The 17,721-nt window shown below is 38.6% G+C and overlaps 3 protein-coding genes across 11 annotated transcripts in view; 1 reads left to right on the forward strand and 2 right to left on the reverse strand.

The window, feature by feature from the left end:
• Positions 1-3,517, reverse strand: part of LOC134208696 (double-stranded RNA-binding protein Staufen homolog 2) — a 99,733-nt gene extending 96,216 nt beyond the window's left edge. For all 9 annotated transcript variants that reach the window (XM_062684508.1, XM_062684514.1, XM_062684510.1 and 6 more), the window contains exon 1: positions 3,232-3,517. The gene's annotated coding sequence lies outside the window, so the exon portion shown is untranslated. The remainder of the gene's footprint in view (positions 1-3,231) is intronic.
• Positions 3,518-8,119: 4,602 nt separating this feature from the next.
• On the reverse strand, positions 8,120-15,276 carry LOC134208708 (uncharacterized). The gene is made up of 4 exons (XM_062684526.1): positions 15,138-15,276; positions 14,987-15,078; positions 8,494-8,714; positions 8,120-8,432 (listed from the first exon to the last, which is right to left on the reverse strand). Exons 2-4 carry the CDS (start codon positions 15,026-15,028, stop codon positions 8,255-8,257), a joined length of 441 nt encoding a protein of 146 aa, XP_062540510.1. The 5' UTR covers positions 15,029-15,078; positions 15,138-15,276; the 3' UTR covers positions 8,120-8,254.
• On the forward strand, positions 15,155-17,228 carry LOC134208700 (uncharacterized aarF domain-containing protein kinase 5-like). The gene is made up of 3 exons (XM_062684518.1): positions 15,155-16,162; positions 16,313-16,995; positions 17,056-17,228. Exons 1-3 carry the CDS (start codon positions 15,317-15,319, stop codon positions 17,162-17,164), a joined length of 1,638 nt encoding a protein of 545 aa, XP_062540502.1. The 5' UTR covers positions 15,155-15,316; the 3' UTR covers positions 17,165-17,228.
• The last annotated feature ends 493 nt before the right edge of the window (positions 17,229-17,721 follow it).

Consider the following 17,721-nt stretch of genomic DNA (forward strand, 5'->3'; position numbering starts at 1 on the left):
GTCAATGAGCATACTCCGAATCTTCTCCACCAGTGTACGATTGAACCTCTCCGCCACGCCATTATGTTGTGGCGAATAAGCAACTGTCGATTGGAATTGAATTACCTTCTTCTTGTAAAATTTCCGTTAATCATTGGAGCAATACTCTCTTCCTTGATCTACAGTCAGCTTACTTATTTTCAAGTTCCAATGTGACGACGCCATAGCGCTTCATATTCTTTGAAACATTAAAACAACTGCGACTTCTTCTTGATGTTTTCAATGTTCCAAGCGAAGCGAGAAAGAGTCGCGCAGTGAGTCGGCTCCACCGAAAAAGTTTTCTCAGAAGGCAAACGTTACTGCAAAGACTGTTTCATTTGTTGCAGCTGAAGCTATCAAGCTGGTGGTTGTCGGTTCCAGAGTGAAATCCCAATGGTATTTTGACAGCGGTGTTTCCGAGCACTTGTCAAACGACAGGTCGTGAGGACCTTTAGGAGCTGGATCGACATGTGGTGATTCAACCAGCCAAAGGTAAAAGCAACCTGGTAGCGCAACACAAAGATCGAGTCGTCGTTCAGGCGATGGTTAGCGAAGAAAGGATCCATATCAACATGGAGAACGTTTTGTTCATACCGGAATTGTCACTAAATCTGCTGTCGCTCAGGCCGCTGGATGCAACTGCGAAGAAGCTCGTTTTCTTCAATGTATGTGTTACAGTTAAAGCGGACGGCGAAATAGTAGCGACAGGTAGGCAATTCGGAAGGCTACGCGATGGATTTTCAGTGCGTGCGACGAGGTGCTGGTGCGAAAGCGTTGGTAAACGGCAAAGTCAACTGAAGCTGTGGCACAACAGGGACGGCCATCTGGGGAACGATAATCTCCCGAAGCTGTTGACTAAGAAAATGGTAAAGGCTGAAGGTGGGAAGTTCTTGTGCGAGCCGTGTACCCGTGGAAAGTAGACCAGAGAACCATTCCTGTCGGACCCAGAGAAGCGCGCCAGTAGACCGTTGAAGATCGTCCACAGCGACGTGTGTGGACCTGTTACACCCGGTGCGTGGGATGGTAGTTCGTATTCGTAGTTCGTTCGTACGAACGATTTCACGCATGTAGCGGTAGTCTATACTATCGAAACAAAGGACGAAGTACTCCAACGATTCAAAGAGTACGAGGCGATGACAACAGCTCACTTCGGCGTTCGTATATCGCAACTTCGTTGCGACAACTGAGAACAATACACCGGAAAGACGATGAAGAATTTCTGCAAGAAGCGAGGGATTCAGCTGGAGACAATCGTTTCCCATACACAGGAGCAGAACGGCAGACGACTGTGGAACGAGGCAGTGTACACGAGTGAGTATGTGTTGAATCGTAGTCCAAGCGTCGTGGTTACCGGTGATATCACTCCGTATGAATAACAATAATAATAACAAACTTTGCTATGATATCAGATTTAGTTATTTCTATGTTATTTATAAATAACATAAAATAGCATCCCAACAACAAATTTTGTTATAATAGTAAAATTAGTTATTTATATGTTATTGTAAAAAGGAGCAGAACAACAAATAAAGAACAAATTTTGCAATCATAGCAAAGTTTGTTATTCATTTATCATTTGCATTTTCAACATATCAATAATAACTGATTTTAATTTTTTTTTCTTCAAATAATTTGCTATTGGTTTGTTATTATAATAGCAAAATGAGTTATTTATGAGTTATTCGCTAGAGCAATGTCTGCTATTATTTTTGCTATTTTAGCAACTATATCAAACAAACTAATATCATATTTTGCTATTCAGTTATTCATATATTAATAGTAAAATTTGATATTATTTTGCAGTTTTCTTCTACCCGGGATACCATGATAACTAGCCAAGATTACAATTACATGTAGTTTTTTTTTGGCAACAGCACAAAACAAAGATTATAGCTTAGAGAAAATATAGCCACGGCTAGTTCCGCGCATTATAGCATTGTTTAAATTTTCCTAATAAAAGGATTGACATTTTATCCATGTGCCTAAATGTGTTCTGAAAGACGATGATTTTGAAGGAAGCTTACATTGTACACCCTAAAATTGCCCTAAAAATGCACTAGGTCGATCAAAACACGACCTTCCAGATTGAAGTTTTTTCTGTTGACATTGAGGATGTGAGCCATGTTTTCTGGAAGACTTGAAACGATCACAATGAAAATAGAAATGAAAATACAAACTCCACTGGCTGGTTCTCTGCTCATTTTCACTAATTCACGGAGAAGCAATTATGAATTATGACGAGCCCGGAGGTTTGGTGGCTACCGCTTCTGCCTTATAAGCAGGAGGTCGTGGGTTCAATTCCAATGGGTTCCTTTTCTACTTTGTATTTCTATCTTAGTTCTTTCTGTGTTTCACGTTCTACCAAATTGATTCCTCTCGTGGCAACTATGAGAGGTCTTAGAGTTCTCTGCAGCTTTTTTAAGTAGGTGTCCAACTAACCATCCTACCCTTTCCTCAGCATTCGTCAGGACGTGGCCAGGACAGATCTCGACTATTGGAAAATCTCTATGTCACATGCCTGAATGATTTAAAACTCGCAAAAGTACACACAGGCCTGATTTAGATAATAATACCGGTAGGGTTTCGTCGGGCATTTTCGCCTGCGTTCGATTGCTCGTCATAGGCTCAAACACCAATAAAATATACCCTTTTTTGCTAAAACTTATCCACAACAATTTTTATGATGATTATGAGGAACGGTCTGATATAGTTAAGTTATAGTAAATGGAAATTTCAATTGGTTTTAGAATCTATGGCAGGTATTAGACCATGGACGGAAATATCTGCCGCGTCTATATGCCGTTGAGCAAAAAGAAGCAACAATCACTGTTAGTAAATATAACCCTTTTTGGGATTTCGCCAAATTATCATGGTAGAGTTTGTAAGAATTCAAAACATTCCAGCACGAAAAGCCAACAAAAAGTTTCACGATTATTATGAAAGTTCTCTTCTGAAGGGCTGCGCGATGACACCGACAGACAGCAGGGAAGACGATAAAAATGGACCAGAAATGATGATCAACCCTCCGGGCATATTTTTTAACCTCAAGTGAGAGCCATTTTGCATCTCTTGTTGAGGAATGCGTGAAACTTTCTAAGACGCAAATTGTGCAACAAGCGGCCAACCACAAACTAGTTCTGGTAACTGTAAACTAGCAGCTCCAGAAATTATATTTCGTTAAATTGTTAATAAAAGGACGTGAAAATTACTTACCTTTTCCACAATATGCCTTTATTGAAAAAACCTTCCAGTAACACCGCAATCAAATTTCAACATCGCATTTTTCTTTCAACACTTTTAATGCATCACTTTTCACACAATTCATATGAAGCACATAACAATTTACACTATTTCCAGCATTCGAAAGCGAATTATAAAATACGGGAGAATCGTCGGCAAACAGTAAAGAAATTTTCACTATCTAAAAAAAATCACACGAGACAAACTCTGCGAAGGGTTCCGCTGATGGCGTTTTTCACTAAGCACTGAAATGAAAATCCATCATCGTGAGCCCGTCCCGTACATCCAATGTTGCCAATCGTTTTGTTATCGTTTTCGTTACATCCTTTTATTTTTTTATTTTTAGGGATGTTTCATTTGAAAGATTTAACTTAAAAGTGACAGTTACGCCGAAAAGAATAAATAATTATTATCCATTTTAAGCTGAGCGTGCTTACAGCAAAACACAAGGTCGGGAAGTTAACTTTTTGAAATCAGTATGGGGAAAGGCATTTAAGGTTGAATTTCTCAACATTAAACACCGTAATCGAAAAAGTATTTGATAAGCGTATAGTAGCAGACACCTTCATGCATAATTGGTGACAAATACTTTTTCTGAAAAAGTTCCTACTTTCGGGAAAATCTGCATTAGATGTAATCTATAGACATTTCTGGCGCTTAACTTGATGCTGCTTTTCGCGCATATACGATAGTAGTAGGATGCTGATAGCGGCAGAGGAAGACCGCAGGCAGAGGAAGACCAAACAAATTATTCATTAAAATCATTCACTCTATAATAAAAATTTAACTATATGAAAAACCCAAATTAACGTATTTGCCAACACTGCCCGAATAAAAAGTCCAATAGAATTACAATAGAAATTATTGTAACAATACGATAAATTTAATTTTATATACAATAAACTCTATTGTTGCTCACAATAGAATAACAATTAAGAATATTGTTTTCCACCATAAATCCTATTGTAAATGGAAGTTTTACAATAGAAAATAGGGGTTAGTTACCGTAACAACAAAAAAATCGTTTATTTCTCGAACAAATTTTTGCAATTACAATAGAATTTATTATAATTCTATTGTCAACATTTTTCTGTCAATAGATTTTATTGTACGTTTATTGGAACAACAATAAGGAAAATTAATTGGTACAATAGAAGAACAATAGAATTGATTGTTCATAAATAAAATGTATTGTAATTTCATGATATTTTAATGTAATTCTATTGTATTTTCTATTCGGGTGGTAATACCAAAACATGACGGGCTTCGGCGACAAAATAAAATTTGAAAAGAAGACCGTCGAGGCCAGAGAGGGAAGCGAACAAAATTAGGAACGGGAATTCTCGTACACCTGGCGTGTGCTAAAATGAGACAAAATATTTTGACAGTTACTTTTGCATCAGGCAGCTGATCATTCATTCCGTTGTCAGAAAGAGAGCGTGAGCGGGAGAACGACCTGATGATTAATGATGGCAGGACAAAAAACACAAAAAACATCTACATTCGAGCAGTTTTGAAGTAGGGGTGGTCGAGTAAACATAATTATTAAATAATACATATATTAAAAAAAAACTTTAGTAACAATCGAGAATACTCTGCATGCAAAACAAGGGCCTCATACGCCTGTCACTGGCGAACAAAGCTCGTGTACTCTGCATCGAAGCTTAGAACCGGTGTTAGGGCGCAATCGTTAATGCGAACATTTTTATATTCGGTTAGTTACTGCAAATAAATTCTTTTTCTAGTCCCTATAATCAAGCAGGTATCTCAAGCATACCATATCGTTATATTGCTGCATGATTGAGTGTTTAATTTTGATAAAATATCGAAAACAAAAGTGTGCATAAAAATTGCCTCGCCATAGCAAAAAGGTGGTAGAGAATTAACACTGTTGTTTACAGTTTAGAACCAAATCCAGATGTCGCACATGTTGGGGTAGGGATTTAGTGCTCCGCCTTCTCCCCCTGATGCAAAAGTACCATTTAAGAAACAGTACTAACCACACCATGAATATAGACAGTATGTTTACAAATTAACACTGTAATACGCTTATGTTCCACATAAGGGCCGATGTCCACGTAGCGTTTTTTCAAAGCTGCGTGCACGTGGCGTTGAAAAAACGCAGGTGTGCATCGGTGCGGCGACGCTGCGTTACCGCTTTTTCCCGATGCACACATGCGTCATTTTAACGCCATGTGCACGCAGCGTTGAAAATACGCTACGTGGACATCGGGCCCGATGCCCACGTAGCGTGTTTTCAACGCTGCGTCCACACGGCGTTAAAAGGACGCATGTGTGCATCGGGAAAAAGCGGTAACGCAGCATCGCCGCACCGACGCACACCTGCGTTTTTTCAACGCCACGTGCACGCAGCGTTGAAAAAACGCTACGTGGGCATCGGCCCTAAAATGGTGAAACCGCAATATCAGTATACTATAGGTATAATAATTATGGTTTCTGTACATATCACAATACTATAGCATATTGCACCGAACAAATAATAATGATTACGTCTAGGGTTACGCTTTATACTATCGACAGACATATGATTTCCGCACAATGATTTTCGTATCACGCTGTACGCGTACAGTGACAAGATGACACACATCTTTTCTTTCCACTGTTGTATCTATTTGACAGTTTGTTTTGAAAAATCATAAACTGTTATTATAGTTTTTATGAGTATTACACAATATTTACCCATATTTTTTTAACAAATTGTGAATTCGCGTCAGCAGTTTATTCGTCGATATGAAAACGTCATTGTTTTCCAATTCTTCGTATAGGTATTTTAGCAGAAATATGCGAGTTCTTGCAAATATTCCGCTGGGCAATTATTTCTGCGGACGTTAATCACTCTATTCTATGGTTTGGGGCGATTTGAGCATCCATGAATTACTTATCGCTTGGAGGTGGGATGGTGGGTTGCCCGTAGTGTGACAATCCATACAAAAAATTTAGAGACTTGAAAAAACTTTTAGAGGGGTTGAAAATGGACAATTTTTGCGTTATGTAATTAATGGATCTTCCCTCAGTGCAAACGGCACTGATCGTTTAATTCATTTGGACATTTTGAAGGATAAAGCCAGCACCGTTCAATTGGGTAATAAATCCTGTAACAGGTTTATTCGGACACGGAACTCCGGTTTTTTTTTTAAACACTTATTTACTTCACCCTGATTACCGTTTATTTCTGCACTCCACTTTTACCTCCACGAGATCCTCCTCTCCTCTCCTCCCTCCCTCTACAAACACTACAGATCCAATTTTGAATTTGTACAAAACATTCTTCCCATCTAAAAAAGTAGATGCTGACTAATGGCAAATCAAAGATCCCGCATACTTCCCAATCCTCAGACCTCATTCCAATTAAACCCATGAAATCCTTGCACATAATGTTCGAAATCACACGATGCAGAACTCAAACCATTGATTATCATGCAAAAGTGACGGTAGATCTTCCCGGAAACAACCCAAGAACTGGCAAAATCAATAGGAAAGACATCTTCAGAGCATAATTGTAGCAAATAATAGGATTACGAATAATTATTTTGCCAATGTTGTGGAAAATATAATCCGGAATTGCGGAAAAACGAATTTTACTCAGTCAGCTTGCAAATATTTGTTTTTATTTTATATGTCAAACGGCGTATTTGACATTTCAAAACAACAAATTATGTTCTGTTTCGTACAATACAACGGTCGAAGGGCAGGGTACGGAAATCATCGTGCTATCGTGATACCAGCGTGATTCTGGGTGACAGACATATGATTTTATGCTGTACAGTGATATTGGTATCATATATCTGTCACAAGTATTAAGTAACAGCAATAAAACATTATTCCACCATAGTGGCGGTACGCTAGGAGAACTGGATGAACGCTGTCATCAGCGAAAAAGTAGAATCACAGGAATTTAACACGGCAAGGTATAGCCCATGGAATTAAACATAATTTTAAAAATTACAAATCGAGATATTGTTTTGTAATGATTTATTACACGGTATAAGAAATCCAATAACATCAAAAATAGTAGCTTTCAAGAAAAAAAACTATGTATAAATATAAATATATGTACAATGTAAATATATAAAAAAATATATATAATATGTACAATGTAGATAATCAAAAGTCTAGCCTCGTACACCCAAAAAAATCTGCACGTTGTTTCCACCTGAAAAAGTACGTAGATTTTTTCCACCTGATATTCACGTAACTTTTACCTGATTTTTCGATAGAATTCTCATTCTACGTGAAAATCAGGTAAGTTCTACCTGAGTTTTGGATAGAATTCACCGGACACGTAAGTTTCACCTGAATTTTCTGAAGCATTTGCAGCTACGTGTGCACGTAAAATGTACCTGAAAATTCAGGTGGAAACAACGTTTAGATTATTTGGAGTGTAGGTGAAATCATTTTCAAATAAGTAAAACCTTGAAATTCTTAATAATATTTGAAGAGTCGCATCCCATATCATGCTGTGGACATTTTTCCATGATTCTACTTTTCCTTTTTATGACAGCGTTCATTCTTCTCCTAGCGTGTTGTGCACCTTAGTCGAAGTGAACGGAGAGCGGTTTGACAGTTGATTGTTCATCCACACGGTTAAAAAAAGTATATGATTTTACCAATTTTTCTCGATACACACTTGCAACTTTGCGTCAATAAACTCGTCCTCATAACCTATTTAGATTACGAGCATGAAATTTGACATCTATATACTCTTGACCATATCATTAAGCTCGTAATCTGAATGGGCTGTTACACAATATGGTCTCCAACTCGATGTAAATCCTGGCTACTCAGATCGGTTTCTTGGAATCAATTTGGATAAAGAAACACCGATTTTTGGTGAGAATTTCGTAAGTTTGATTTTATTTGTATAACAAAAGTTTGGAAGTTCTTTTTTGGTCCACTTGTGCATTACGAAATGTTTTGCCGTTTCTTATTCATTGTCTCCTAGTTGTCCTCATCACTAATATTTCATTTCACTAACTTACATTAATTCCAGTAATATTCTTGTATAATCGATCATTCCAGCAGTGATAAGAAGAACACCATGCACTTTTCTGTGAAAGTACTCAGCTTGAGAACTGGTGTATAGCGATCGCTTGAGTATCTGTTGCAACCAATGAATTGACTGCACCTTCACTGGAAACGTATTGGGATATAAACTGAAAATAATAGAAACTATGTGAAAAAAAAAAACAAAAATATATATTTAGTGAAATCTACCTATTGATTTGATACTGGTAAAATCCGAAATAAAGCAAGATCACCAACAGGAACAAAAACATGGGAAGCAGCATCACCTCAAAAATGATCAAACTCAAAACGAATTTGGTTAAAGCTGGAAGCGGCGTTGCACTCCACGCGTCCAGCCAAACAAAAATGATGTCTTGCAGAAATGGTTTTGAAATGAACATCATTTTCTGGTTCCATGTTCCATGATGCCACTGGATATAGAATTATTTTGGTTTATTGTTTGAGAGGATAATAGTAAAATACATCCACATTCCGAAACAATGAATCAACATGTTTCAATGGACGTTAAACCTAACCCACTGGAACACCATTTTGAATGCTTATGATGTAAACTTTTTTTTTACTACAATTATTTGAAAAGTGAGAACGAGAAGGTAACGCAAATTTGAATGGGACCATATTTATCCAGTTTTCCGCGTACAGCAATGAAATCTGGCTAAGGTTTGACATTCCGTTTTCTTCTTGTTCCAGGTCGGGGATAGAGGACAATATAAATGTAAAGCCGTAGTCAGGTATCAAAAAGCACAGTGATGGGTTAATTTTCGAATCTTTGTTGGTCGTCATTATCGTTTGGAATGTCTTCACTGGCTATAACCCGGATAAAAATGTACCATTCATTCAATAGTATAAACAATTGATTTGCCGACAGAATATATTGTGTTTTGATGGTTGCGCATGTTTTATTCATATACTAGGGATACAATACGTTAACATATTTATCTAATGTTACTATTATTGCAATTGCTTTTGAATCGTTTAAGAACAGAAGATTTAATCATTGAATCAACAGACGAATCCAAGTAAAAATAAGAGGAAAACACACGACGGTGTTAACTTTGACAGATCCTACAGCACAGCCCGCATAATTACAAACTGTACATGGATATTTTCCCGTGCGGTCGACAACAGTATCCTTTACTGTTGACAACTGTAAATGAACTATCTCATATAAAGTTTTAACAGTTTGTGGTACGGTTATTTGACAAATAACAATATGTTGAATGGGTTGTTAAGTTATGTCACCATAAAAAATCGTCTGTTTTCGCGTGCAAAATTTTCGCTCAACAGTATGATAAAATGTTGACATATAATGCAGAAAATAAAGAACATTTTAGAGACAGCATGTTATATGTTGACATTTAGTGATGATGTCGAGCAGTTATGGTTGAATCGATCGATAACCGCAAGTTGAAGTATTCGATAACCGCAACGTAAACTGTGAAGCTATATCTTACATTGTTATAATGATTATGACCATATAACATGTTGTTTTTTATTATGCGGGAGCACAGGAAGATAATTTTAAAATGCTTATAATAAACTCTAAACAAAATGTATTTAAAATCTGATTGATGCATGATACGGAAAAAGTTCCAAACTGTATGATAGATACATTTTTGAAAAAAATACAAAAAAATGAGTTACGAAAATTATTTTAGTGGAATGTATCTACTTGTCATAAGACGAGTCTATACTATTCCATTTGATTCCACTACATACTTTATTGTACCTTTGACAGATACTTATATCTACCTCAACAGTAAGGTCGTCTTTAGTGTCTCGTACTTGACTGGACGTTTTTCGGTAAGTCGAGTCAAGTACGAGACACTGAAGACGGCCTTAGTGTCAAGGTCGAAATAAGTATCTGTCAAAGGTACAATAAAGTAGGGGGGTTAAATGGAATAGTACTTACTCGTCATATGACAAGTAAAAAAATAAGATAAGCTTCCAAATATGTACTCCAGAACTATCTCCGTATCGTACATCAATCAGATTTTAATTACAATTTGCCTAGAATTTATTATATTATACATTATCTTCCTATGCGGTCCTATTTTTACTTGGATTCGACTATTAAACAAATATTTGACTCCAAGCGCCAGTTTTTGCATTGTAAAGCGTTAAAACTGTCTTAATCTAAAAATAAAATATTGTATTGTTTTACATTAAAAATACAATTCAAACTAATTTATTTTAGGCATTTTGATCTGTAACATCTACGATATTTTTACCACTAGCAGACACCGACGAACTTCGGTTCGCATAAAATTGATTTATTCTCTGATTAGTTCTCGAGTTACACACTTATTTTTTTTCGCCGAGGCCGGTAAAATAAATTACCGAGAATCCAACAGCTGAGATCTCGGTGAAAATCTCGGCAAAATTTTAAATTACCGACTGGTCTTAAAATTTACGAAAACATCCAGATGTCAAAATTTGCCGTGTCGTTCGGTAATACAGTAGCCGTTCGATAACTGCAAAATGTTTACTTTTCAGATAACGAATGCCGTTCGATAACTGCAACGCATTTTAAACGTCAAACGGTTGTCAATCGACGTCAGATGCAATAAAAGTGCATCTAAATGTGCAGTGCAATGCAGCTGTCATTGAGTTTGACGTCAGTTTGAAGTTTAGCGGTCCGATAACTGCAAAACTGTTGCAACTATCGAATTGCAGTTAAAAAGCATTGCAGTTAAATGACTTGCAGTTATCGAACGTCTACTGTACTTTGCCAAAGTGCTCGGCGAGGTGATTTACCGAGATAATGTAAATAATTATTTTTATTTGTTTTTCATTTCAATTAAACAAAAAAACTCAAAACCGTAAAGAAGCCTGAAATCACTCATTTATTTAATCGAAGAACATGAAATGAACTTTAAAAAATGAATATCTGTTTACAAAATGCCGTAATGATGTTTTATGTCCTATTTTATATTTAAGCCCGTAAGATTTAATAATTCTTAACATCATTAGTGCTTTCTAATGAGCAGGTTGAAGTCGCTCGAAATTTCTTCTATCCTGCTACATAGTTTTTTTTGTCAACAAATGAAAACGAACGGGATGGGAATAACTGCCAGCGACTTTAACCTGCTCATTATACTATACACATGGTTATCGTATTTCGATCACGTAAAGAAAAACAAAACATCCGAACACCACTATGGCTTCACATATGGCGAGCTGGAATACTCTTCCTCGTCCAAGAAGTTCGACATTTTATCCTACAATGAGCGTCCTCTCCGTACTGCTCAATAATATTGATGGCATTTACTATAAAACAAAAGTTGAAGCATGGGATATAGTAAAATGCTTGGTTAAATGTGACTTTTAAACTTACATGAAGATGTTTTCTGCAGTCGTTGTCTAGAATGAACACAACTTCATTTTTTTTCAACACGTGCTTTTGTGACGTTTTGACACTTGGCAAGTGTACTTCTCCGAAATTCGGTAAATTGGATAGTTTACCGATGAAGATCGCAAAACATATTTCAGAATCTCAGTAGTACATTTTCATTAACTGATTTTCGGTAATTAAATTTGAAATAATTCGGTGAAACAATTTTTTTTGACGACATTCCGGTTGAATGCGATTTTACAGAACCTGTTGGTTAAATAATTTTACCGAAATAAATTTTGGCTTTTAAGTGTGTATGCAGAAATTTCTGTTTCATTTGTATGTGACCCCTCTTTCCAGGAGGGGGAGGGGTTTCGAACCATCTTAAAAACCATCCCCGGCCGCAAAAAAACTCTGCATACAAATTTCCACAACGATCGGTTCAGTAGACAGACAGAATTTCTTTTTTTTAATAGATAGGAAGAAGAAGAAGAAGAAGAAGAGGAAGAGAAGATAGATACAATGTATTGTTTGACGAAAAAGTGTATGGAAAATTCACAAGTTTTGTACTTAAAAACCCATATATTCTATTGCAAAAAACTTCATTTACAATGCAGTAAATAGTTGTATAACAATACATTCCAATATATTTCTATGATTACATCTACAACAATATATTCTAAAGCAAATTTAATGTTTTGAATGGTAGTGTCACAATACAATGTATTGTTTTTCTATAATGTTTTTTATTCGAGATATCTTCTTTCTTACGGCAAATAAATTAGAAATCGTTGTTTTCTATAACTTTTATGAAAAACGAGAAAGAAATTCGTTCGTACAATATGCTTTAGAGCGGGGCGAAGATGAATGCAACGATGCCTGTGAAAGACGCGAATGATCAGTTATTGACTGACCCAACTGACCAGCTGAAACGCTGGTTCGAGTACTTCGAACAACTTTTTCAAGTACCAGCCAGGCCATCATCACCTCGGCATGATCTGCATAGGATCCGACGTATAACACGCGTCAATACCGAAGCTGCTAGAGATTCAAACAGCCATCCAAAGCATGAAATCGAATAAAGCCCAGGGGTCGATCGCATATCAGCCGAGATACTCAAAGCTGATCCAATGACATCCGCTCAACAGCTGCATTGTTTATTTCGTAATATCTGGGACACCGCAGCTTTCTCGGTCGACTGGATGCAAGGTATCTTAGTGAAGCTACCCAAAAAGGGTGACCTGACTGTATGCGATAACTGGCGAGGCATTGTGTTGCTGTGTACCGTTCTCGAAATTACCCTAGCCCGGATTCAGGAGAAGATCGATGCGACTTTCCAGCGGCAGCAGGCCGGATTCCGTGCCGGAAGATCCTGTGTGGACCATATTGTCACGCTCCGCATCATTCTGGAGCAGGTCAACGAATTCCAAGAGTCCCTTTACTTGGTATTCATTGACTACGAAAAAGCTTTCGACCGTCTCAATCACGAGAATATGTGGGACGCCCTGAGACGCAAGAGGGTCCCTGAGAAAATCATCGGCCTCATCGAAGCACACTACGAGGCCTTTTCGTGTAGAGTGCAGGGGTTCTTGTCCGACCCTATCCGGGTCGTAGCTGGTGTGAGGCAAGGATATATTCTATCACCGTTACTGTTCCTCATCGTAATCGACGAGATTCTGGTAGATGCGATTGACCGTGAACCAAACCGCGGGCTGTTATGGCAGCCTATTACCATGGAGCACCTAAACGACTTCGAATTGGCTAATGACATTGCACTCCTCGCGCAACGGCGTTCTGATATGCAGAGTAAGCTCAACGACCTTGCCGAGCGCTCCTCTTCGGGAGGTTTAGTAATCAACGTCAACAAAACCAAATCGTTGGATGTAAACACAATGACCACTTCCAGTTTTACAGTAGTGGAGAATGTTGAAAACTTCCAATATATTGGTAGCCAAATGGCGGTACCAAGATCGACATAGGCGCACGGATCAATAAAGCAAGGGCTGCCTTTGCGAGTTTAAGAAATATCTGGAAAAACGGGCAGATAAGTGAACGCACAAAAATACGAATTTTCAACTCTAACGTGAAATCTGTGCTGTTATACGCTAGCGAAACATGCTATGTATCAGTGGAGAACACTCAACGGCTACAGGTGTTCATTAACAGATGCCTGCGGTATATAATTCGGGCCTGGTGTGGTGGCCTCACAACTGCATCTCAAACAACGAGGTCCATCGTCGTTGTCACCAGAGGCCGATAGCAACAGAAATTCGGGATCGGAAGTGAGGCTGGGTCGGCCACACTCTACGTAGGGGCGGAAACGAAATCTGTAAACAAGAATTAGACTGGAACCCAGTGGGACATCGCAGCAGAGGCAGACCCAGAGGCTCATGGCGGCGAAGCCTCAATAAAGAAATAAAAGAAGTCGACCGAAATCTAACCTGGCAACAGGTTAAAGCGATAGCTCAGGATGGAGATCTTTCAAGTCGGCCCTTTGCACCACCGGAGGTGTACAGTATGGACAGTAAGTAAGTAAGTAATATGCTTTAGAACAGAGGTTCCCAAGCTTTTGGATATGCGACCCACCTAGCAGAATCCCATATTGCTTGCGACCCACCAGGTACCAAATGCATTGATTTTGTGCATATAGATAAAAATGAGTTCGCGTTCGATTGGACAAATTATAATAAATTGCTTCATATCCCATCATTGTGTTTGTCAAAAATTCGTAATTTTTTGGATTGGATGTGGATTGTATTTGGATGGAATTTGAATTGAATTTGGGAATTTGGGAAAATTTATTCAGATTGGATTTGAATTGGATTTCGATTTGATAAGGATTGGATTTGGATTGGATTTGAATAAGATATGGATTGGATTTGAATTTTCTTTTTTATTTCTTTATTAAAGTGATTTTTAAATTATGAAGAAAGTTCATCACTAGATTGCATTTTAAATAGATTTGGATTTGATTTAGATCGGATTCGAATTGGATTAGGATTGGTTTTGGATTGGGTTCGGGGCTTACATTTGGATTGTATAGGACTTCTTTCTACTTGCTCAAATATTGTATAACAAAAAAAGCCGTTGACCTCGTCAGGTTTGTTGTTTTTTAATCATCCAATCATTAGTTAGAACCTAATTCAAAATATGGAATAGATTTGTGGGACAAAACAGTAACAAAATAATGAATTAAGATTTGTCTTTCGCGACCCACAACTGAACAGCCCACGACCCCCCTGGGGGTCGCGACCCACAGTTTGGGAACCTCTGCTTTAGAAGCAAAAGTTTACGCCATAAAACAAAATGAAAATGTGGGTCAAATTTAACGCCCAAAGTTTTACTTACCATCACGAATAAATTTTTTCGATTACTTTTCCAGATGGGCATCCCTAAGTAAGTGATGACACTCACACGCAATCGAATCTGCTCGATTTTTTCTGAATGAAAAGAGGAAGAGACTCACAAACAGCTGATTTGTTTGTCAACAAATTACTACCTCTATGCCAATGAACTTGAAAAGCGCCGGCTAACGGTACGATCCGTGACCGTTACAAGGCAATATTTTAATCAGTGACGAAATTACAATGATATGGTGGTTTCGGTGGTTTCAAATCAACGAAAGATTTCGATAAATTCGGTGAGTTGTCGCAGTAAAGTTTTTACCTGGCAACTACGATGTTGAGCGTTCGGTTGGCGACTTCCTGTTTGCGGCGCGGTTTTACGTCACGGACGGCGCCTGCTACGCGTCAGAAATGGAAACCGCTAAATATTGTCCTGGGTGCGACTGGAGGTTTGGTGCTTGGTGCCGTCGGATATGACGGGGCGGTTAACGAGTTTGAAACAGTAGAAAGTGCGAACCGATTTCTCCGGTCGCTTGTGATTGGGGTTAGCATTTCGGTGGATTATGCCTGGAGTATGTGGGGTCTGGACGAACAGGATCCCAACTATGAAGGGATCATGTCCCAAACGCATCAACGTGCAGCGGATAGAATCCTCAATGGATGCCTAGCAAATGGGGGTTTGTATATAAAAATGGGCCAAGGAATTTCTTCAATGAATCACATCATTCCAAAAGAATATATCTCGACATTGAAAAAACTTCAAGACAAGTGCTTGACTCGGAAACCCGGAGAAGTGAGAAAATTGTTCGAGCAAGACTTTGGTAAACCACCGGAGGAAGTATTCGAAACGTTTGACTACGTGCCGATTGCGGCCGCCAGTTTGGCTCAGGTGTTTCGAGGAACGACTAAGGAGGGCCAACAGGTGGCCATTAAAGTACAATATGCAGATTTAAGGAAACGGTTCAATGCCGACCTGAGAACGATTATGTTTCTGCAAGATCTAGCTGCTGTTATGCACAAAAACTACAACTTTGGCTGGATCCTTCGGGATCTTCAGGGAACCTTGCGGGAAGAGCTGGACTTTATCCACGAAGGTCGCAACTCGGAACGATGTGCTGAAGATTTGCGGAAGCATGACTCCATCTACGTGCCCAAGGTGTTGTGGAATTATACTAATGAGGTACATAAACATATTTCTCCCTAAAACATAAAACACTGCCATTGCCATTTGCCCTTTGTTATCCTTATTTTCCGGCTACTTATCATGGAACAAAAGAATTGCGAATTAATATTTTCTTAAAGATATCTCGTTACTTGTCTCTCATTTCAGCGAGTCCTCACGACAGAATTTATTGATGGGTGCAAAATCAACGATACTGAAAAGCTGAAACAGCTGAATATAAACGTTGCCAAACTGGATGTTGCCCTGTTCCGAGCATTCGCCGATCAAATCTTCCGAACTGGATTCGTCCACGCCGATCCCCATCCAGGAAACGTCTTCGTACGTAAAGATCCGTTATCCGGACGGGCACAGCTGGTCCTTTTGGATCACGGCCTCTATGGAAACCTCACCGCGGATATCCGACTCAATCTGTGTCGATTCTGGAAAGCTATCGTACTCAAGGACTACAAAGAAATGGCACAATTCGCCCGAGCTCTAAACGTGCAGGATTATCGGACTTTTGCGGAAATCTTACTTCAACGACCACTAGAACTGAAGGGGTCCACATTGAAGACCCGCCTATCCGACGAGGACATTAAGTACATGACGCGCCAAGCTAGGGAACACTTCGATAAGGTGATGCAAACGTTGCGAAGTATGCCACGGAATTTGATATTTGTGATAAGGAACCTGAACATGATCCGAGCCATTGCGCGGGAGCATGGAGATCCGGTGGATCGACCGAAAGTGATGGCTCGGGGTGCTTTAGCTGCGCTACGCAACAAAAGTGAAGGAGTTGGGAGCTTTTTCTTTTCGATTTTCCGGACGATTAATTTTGAGTACCAATTGTGGTGAGTTGAAGATGTATTTCATAAAGGATCGTTGAATTCATATCAGTATCTGGCTTTTAGGAAATCTTCGTTCCAATTCTGGATTGCTAATTCTTATTTGAAGCTGCTAATTAGACTTGGACGGTCTCCTGATACTTCGCATCTTCTGGATGTGCAGCTGGATGTGTAATTAAACGAAAGATAGTTCATAGGTTCACAGTGTGATGCTCTATTATAATAAAAAGTGTAAAATATTTTTCAACTAATTAATGTCTTACTCCTGTGGTATGTCATTTCAACTACAGGGTGTCCATTCAAAATCGATTTTCAGAATCCCGGTTTTTTTTCCGGTTGGAGGAACTTTTTTAAGGTTTACTGGCGGGACTCTGAATAGAGTAGAAACCTCCGTACCAGGCCTTTGATGATACCGTTGCATAATTCCTTTCGAAGCAGTTTGCCAGCCGTACACGGAACATGTCGTCCAAGAAGACGCTGTTGCAACTGAATCAGAGGGAATTATGTTCATAGTCAGACAGGTCTCATGCTAACTAACATCGTAATAGTTTAGTCATTTTTGTAATTTTTTGGTCAGAGTCAAATTATTTTATCAGTTTTTATGCTATTTAGACGTCTATTGTCATTGTACGCACTCAAAATTGACCGAAGCAGTTTTTTCGACTCACATGGAACATGTTGCCCAATGCTTCATCGTAGAAACTGAGTCGGAAGTTTTTTCTTTTATTAAAT

The sequence above is a fragment of the Armigeres subalbatus genome, chromosome 2 (genome assembly GCF_024139115.2).
Source record: "Armigeres subalbatus isolate Guangzhou_Male chromosome 2, GZ_Asu_2, whole genome shotgun sequence".
In the NCBI taxonomy this organism is placed as follows: Eukaryota; Metazoa; Arthropoda; class Insecta; order Diptera; family Culicidae; genus Armigeres; species Armigeres subalbatus.